The sequence below is a fragment of the Oncorhynchus tshawytscha genome, linkage group LG33 (genome assembly GCF_018296145.1).
Source record: "Oncorhynchus tshawytscha isolate Ot180627B linkage group LG33, Otsh_v2.0, whole genome shotgun sequence".
NCBI classification, from domain to species: Eukaryota; Metazoa; Chordata; class Actinopteri; order Salmoniformes; family Salmonidae; genus Oncorhynchus; species Oncorhynchus tshawytscha.
This window is the reverse complement of record NC_056461.1, coordinates 48,526,332-48,533,224: the sequence shown is the minus strand read 5'-3', so window position 1 is coordinate 48,533,224 and position 6,893 is coordinate 48,526,332. Positions and strand designations below refer to the sequence as shown.

At 55.4% G+C, this 6,893-nt stretch overlaps 1 protein-coding gene across 1 annotated transcript; it reads left to right on the top strand.

Annotated features, from left to right (window-relative positions):
- Window positions 1-1,401: 1,401 nt before the first annotated feature.
- LOC121841643 (protein TRACHEARY ELEMENT DIFFERENTIATION-RELATED 7A-like) lies at window positions 1,402-6,452 on the top strand. The gene is made up of 2 exons (XM_042311244.1): window positions 1,402-1,481; window positions 6,044-6,452. The coding sequence occupies exons 1-2, from the start codon at window positions 1,402-1,404 to the stop codon at window positions 6,450-6,452; spliced, it is 489 nt and encodes a 162-aa protein (XP_042167178.1).
- Window positions 6,453-6,893: the final 441 nt, after the last annotated feature.

Genomic DNA, 6,893 nt, shown 5'->3' with positions numbered 1-6,893 from the left:
AGATTTAGAAATAACTGATGTTAACATAAAACGGAGGGAAAGTTGAAGCGTAAACTAATGAAATTACAGTTAAAGAAAATGTTGGCTTTATTTATGCATTTATAAATGCATTTTTTAAACATTTATTTATTATACAAGAGACTTTCACGGCTCAGGAAACGACCCAGATGCAGACATTTAGAATAACGGATGTTCACTACATAAACAGGGGGGCAGGCAAAGGACAGGTCAAGGGCAGGTAGAGGACAGGTCAAGGGCACGTAGAGGACAGGCAAAGGGCAGGCAAAGGACAGGTCAAGGGCAGGCAAAGGACATGTCAAGGCCAGGCAAAGGACAGGTCAAGGGCAGGTAGAGGACAGGTCAAGGGCAGGTAGAGGACAGGCAAAGGGCAGGCAAAGGACAGGTCAAGGACAGGTCAGGGCAGGCAAAGGACAGGTCAAGGGCAGGTAGAGGACAGGTCAAGGGCAGGCAGAGGACAGGTCAAGGGCAGGAATAGGACAGGTCAAGGGCAGGTAGAGGACAGGTTAAGGGCAGGCAGAGGACAGGTCAAGGGCAGGCAGAGGACAGGTTAAGGGCAGGTGGAGGACAGGTCAAGGGCAGGCAAAGGACAGGTCAAGGGCAGGCAGAGGACAGGTCAAGGGCATGCAGAGGACAGGTCAAGGGCAGGCTCTGCCGGCAGTCCAGGGCAGAGTCTGACAGGTACAGAACGGCAGGCGGACTCAGGGTCAGGGCAGACAGAATGATCAAAAACCAGAAAACGGGCTCAAGGAAACAGGAGTAAAAAAACACGCTTGACGAGACAAACTGGCAACAGAGAACACAGGTAAAAATACACAGGGGATAATGGGGAAGATGTGAGACACCTGGAGGGGGGGGGTGGGGGGGGGCGGGGGGGACAAGCACAAAGACAGTGGAAATGGATCCAGGTGTAACAGAGACAAAATTCACTAATTCCACAGCACAACGGCTGCGACATCGGCTGATGTATGAAGGGCTTTATGAATATATTTGGTGAATTTCAATGTAAACGTGTTTCTAGACATGGCAATATGGGGGTGTAGAGAGAGACTCAAATGGGATGGAATATTCTCTTCTTGAAAAATACAAATACTGAAAACTTGGAAGTCAAACATCATTGATTCAATGGAAAAATATATGGATGTATTATGTAAATATTGAAATAGCAACAGAAAAACACATTTATTTAATTTAAGACCAAGTGTCAAACAATAATGCAGGCACTAGGGATGGGGGTGTGGCCAGGCACAGTAGGGATGTGGTTGTGGCCAGGCACTAGGGATGGGGGTGTGGCCAGGCACTAGGGATGGGGGTGTGGTCAGGCACAGTAGGGATGGGGTTGTGGCCAGGCACTAGGGATGGGGTTGTGGCCAGGCACTAGGGATGGGGTTGTGGCCAGGATCAGAACCGCCTGACAGGCACTCTCCTGGGGGTCCTCCCCTGTTCCACAGATCAGGGACCGGGTGTGACACACTCACCTAGGGATCCTCCTTGTCTGTTCCACAGATCAGAACCGGCCAGACACACTAGGGATGGGGGTCCTCCCTCTGTTCCACAGATCAGAACCGGTCAGACACAGTAGGGATGGGGTCCCTCCTCCCCTGTTCACAGATAGGGACCGGGTGACACACTCTCCTCTCCCTCCTCCTCTGGGGTTGTTCCACAGGCACAGAACCGATGACACACTTCCTCTCCCTCCTCCTCTGGGGGTTCCACAGATCAGAACCGCCTGACACACTCTCCTCTCCCTCCTCCCTCTGTTCCACAGATCAGAACCGCCTGACACACTCTCCTCTCCCTCCTCCCTCTGTTCCACAGATCAGAACCGCCTGACACACTCTCCTCTCCCTCCTCCTCCTCTCTCTGTTCCACAGATCAGAACCGCCTGACACACTCTCCTCTCCCTCCTCCTCTCTGTTCCACAGATCAGAACCGCCTGACACACTCTCCTCTCCCTCCTCCCTCTGTTCCACAGATCAGAACCGCCTGACACTCTCTCCTCTCCCTCCTCCTCTCTCTGTTCCACAGATCAGAACCGCCTGACACACTCTCCTCTCCCTCCTCCTCCTCTCTCTGTTCCACAGATCAGAACCGCCTGACACTCTCGACTCAACGAAAGGTGATTTGCTCCTCTTTAATTTCTGTTCAAACGTTCCCATGCTCTTTCCTATCTTTCGCTACGGAGCGTTTGAAACCTGGCAAGCATTAAGTAACCCCCCCCACCCCCCACCACGACCCGGTCGCACCACACCAATGATATCCAATTAAATCCTTATAAATCTACTAACGGTCCAACCGTCTGACTCGTTCTTTAAAGACCAGAGTAAAAAAGGGAAAATAATATTTCAGGGTTTGCCCCAAATGGCACGCTAATTCCCTACATAGTGCACTACTCTTGACCGAAGCCCTATTGTAAATAGTGTTCCATTTGGGCCTTATAATATTTCACTGATGGATAGGATGTTCAGTCACAGCTGTGACACTTCAATTAGTTCACCTTCAACAGTGTGTGTGTGTGTGTGTGTGTGTGTGTGTGTGTGTGTGTGTGTGTGTGTGTGTGTGTGTGTGTGTGTGTGTACCTTTATTAGTCAGTGAGACAACTGGCGGACCTCCCTTTTGTAATTTCTGGGTTTAAAACTATCTTTCCCCCCTCTCTCTTTATACACTCTTGCTCACTCTTTCTCCACTCTGTCTCTCTCCCTCTCTCTCTCTCTCTCTTAGTCACAATCTCTCTCCCTCTCTCTCTCTCTCTGTTAGTCACAATCACTGTCTCTCGCTCTCTCTCTCTCTCTCTCTCTCTCTCTCTCTCTCTCTGTTAGTCACAATCTCTCTCACTCTCTCTCTCTCTCTCTCTCTCTCTCTCTCTCTCTCTCTCTTCATCCCTCCCTCACCTCCCTACATCTTCCCACCCTCCCTCCCACCCTTACTCTCTCCTTCTCTGTCTAATTATAATGAGTGTATGTTGTTTGCATCTCCTCTGTTCAGTATAAATACCCTGGATCCACTTCAATTCACTTACCGCCACAACAGATCCACAGATGATGCAATCTCGATTGCACTTTACACTGTCCTTCTCCCACCTGGACAAGAGAGAAAATAACTGAGAATTTCTGAGTCCATATTTTGGCACATCTGCTGAGAACTCCAGAACAGAAATGTTCAAGAGATACTCACTAGTTTACTTGCCAGAAGGGTTGAAAGAAATGTAGCATATCCCCATATAGGGGAGATCTCAGGAGACATTTCAGAAATTCCACAAAATTGTAAATTAGTGGCACAGACAAAGAGTACATATCAGAAGTGCATTCCATTTGAATATCTAAGAAAATGTTGATGTAATTAACAACACTATTTTCTCTGCTATCTTTTACAACCTAAACATTTTGGGAAAGCTAACTAACTACATTGTGGCTAACAGGCTAATAATTCATTTTTTTTGTTGTGGAAAAAAATGAATAAAAAAATGGACTGAATATGTTTTACAGATCACACCCCCATCCCTAGTGCCTGACCACACCCCTATCCCTACTGTGCCTGACCACACCCCCATCCCTAGTGCCTCCCTAGACCACACCCCCATCCCTAGTGCCTGACCACACCCCCATCCCTAGTGCCTGACCACACCCCCATCCCTAGTGCCTGACCACACCCCCATCCCTAGTGCCTGACCACACCCCCATCCCTAGTGCCTGACCACACCCCCATCCCTAGTGCCTGACCACACCCCCATCCCTAGTGCCTGACCACACCCCCATCCCTACTGTGCCTGACCACACCCCCATCCCTAGTGCCTGACCACACCCCCATCCCTACTGTGCCTGACCACACCCCCATCCCTAGTGCCTGACAACACCCCCATCCCTACTGTGCCTGACCACACCCCCATCCCTAGTGCCTGACCACACCCCCATCCCTAGTGCCTGACCACACCCCCATCCCTACTGTGCCTGACCACACCCCCATCCCTAGTGCCTGACCACACCCCCATCCCTAGTGCCTGACCACACCCCCATCCCTAGTACCTGACCACACCCCCATCCCTAGTGCCTGACCACACCCCCATCCCTACTGTGCCTGACCACACCCCCATCCCTAGTGCCTGACTACACCCCCATCCCTAGTGCCTGACCACACCCCATCCCTAGTGCCTGACCACACCCCCATCCCTAGTGCCTGACCACACCCCCATCCCTAGTGCCTGACCACACCCCCCCCCCCATCCCTAGTGCCTGACCACACCCCCATCCCTACTGTGCCTGACCACACCCCCATCCCTAGTACCTGACCACACCTCCATCCCTACTGTGCCTGACCACACCCCCATCCCTAGTACCTGACCACACCCCCATCCCTACTGTGCCTGACCACACCCCCCCCATCCCTACTGTGCCTGACCACAACCCCATCCCTAGTGCCTGACCACACCCCCATCCCTACTGTGCCTGACCACACCCCCATCCCTACTGTGCCTGACCACACCCCCATCCCTAGTAGCTGACCACCCCCCCATCCCTACTGTGCCTGACCACACCCCCATCCCTAGTACCTGACCACACCCCCATCCCTACTGTGCCTGACCACACCCCCATCCCTAGTACCTGACCACACCCCCATCCCTACTGTGCCTGACCACACCCCCATCCCTACTGTGCCTGACCACACCCCCATCCCTAGTGCCTGACCACACCCCCATCCCTAGTGCCTGACCACACCCCCATCCCTACTGTGCCTGACCACACCCCCATCCCTAGTACCTGACCACACCTCCATCCCTACTGTGCCTGACCACACCCCCATCCCTAGTACCTGACCACACCCCCATCCCTACTGTGCCTGACCACACCCCCATCCCTAGTACCTGACCACACCCCCATCCCTACTGTGCCTGACCACACCCCCATCCCTAGTAGCTGACCACACCCCCATATCCCTACTGTGCCTGACCACACCCCTAGTACCTGACCATCCCTAGTGCCTGACCACACCCCCATCCCTACTGTGCCTGGTCACACCCCCATCCCTACTGTGCCTGGTCACACCCCATCCCCTACTGTGCCTGACCACACCCCATCCCTACTGTGCCTGGTCACACCCCATCCCTTGTGCCTGACCACACCCCCATCCCTAGTGCCTGACCACACCCCCATCCCTACTGTGCCTGGTCACACCCCCATCCCTTGTGTCTGACCACACCCCCAACCCTACTGTGCCTGACCACACCCCCATCCCTACTGTGCCTGACCACACCCCCATCCCTACTGTGCCTGGCCACACCCCATCCCTTGTGCCTGACCACACCCCCAACCCTACTGTGCCTGACCACACCCCCATCCCTACTGTGCCTGACCACACCCCCATCCCTACTGTGCCTGACCACACCCCCAACCCTACTGTGCCTGACCACACCCCATCACCAACTGTGAATGACCACACCCCCATCCCTACTGTGCCTGACCACACCCCCAACCCTACTGTGCCTGACCACACCCCCATCCCTACTGTGCCTGACCACACCCCCATCCCTACTGTGCCTGACCACACCCCCCTGATCCCTTGTGCCTGACCACACCCCCATCCCTTGTGTCTGACCACACCCCCAACCCTACTGTGCCTTACCACACCCCCCTGGCCATCCCTACTGTGCCTGACCACACCCCCATCCCTACTGTGCCTGGCCACACCCCCATCCCTTGTGCCTGACCACACCCCCAACCCTAACCCTGTGCCTGACCACACCCCATCCCTACTGTGCCTGACCACACCCCCATCCCTACTGTGCCTGACCACACCCCCAACCCTACTGTGCCTGACCACACCCCATCACCAACTGTGAATGACCACACCCCCATCCCTACTGTGCCTGACCACACCCCCAACCCTACTGTGCCTGACCACACCCCCATCCCTACTGTGCCTGACCACACCCCCATCCCTACTGTGCCTGACCACACCCCTATCCCTACTGTGCCTGACCACACCCCCATCCCTACTGTGCCTGACCACACCTCCCCACCCCACACCTGAGCCACCTCCCCACCCCACACCTGAGCCACCTCCTCACCCCACACCTGAGCCACCTCCCCACCCCACACCTGAGCCACCTCCCCACCCCACACCTGAGCCACCTCCCCACCCCACATCTGAGCCACCTCCCCACCCCACACCTGAGCCACCTCCCCACCCCACATCTGAGCCACCTCCCCACCCCACACCTGAGCCACCTCCCCACCCCACATCTGAGCCACCTCCCCACCCCACACCCTGAGCCACCTCCCCACCCCACACCTGAGCCACCTCCCCACCCCACACCTGAGCCACCTCCCCACCCCACATCTGAGCCACCTCCCCACCCCACACCTGAGCCACCTCCCCACCCCACACCTGAGCCACCTCCCCACCCCCACACCTGTGCCACCTCCCCACCCCACATCTGAGCCACCTCCCCACCCCACACCTGAGCCACCTCCCCACCCCACACCTGAGCCACCTCCCCACCCCAAACCTGAGCCACCTCCCCACCCCACACCTGAGCCACCTCCCCACCCCACACCTGAGCCACCTCCCCACCCCACACCTGAGCCACCTCCCACCCCCACACCTGAGCCACCTCCCACGCCACCTCCCCACCCCACACCTGAGCCACCTCCCCACCCCACACCTGTCTGACCGTCTGACTCGCTCTTTAAAGACCTGTAAAAGGGAAATTAGTATTTTAGTGCTTTTCCCAAATGGCACCCGTTTCCTTTTACGGACCCTGGTCCCAATAGTAGTGCACTCTTTAGGGAGTAGGGTGCCATAGGGCTCTGGTCTAAAGTAGTGCACTCTTTAGGGAGTAGGGTGCCATAAGGCTCTGGTCTAAAGTAGTGCACTCTTTA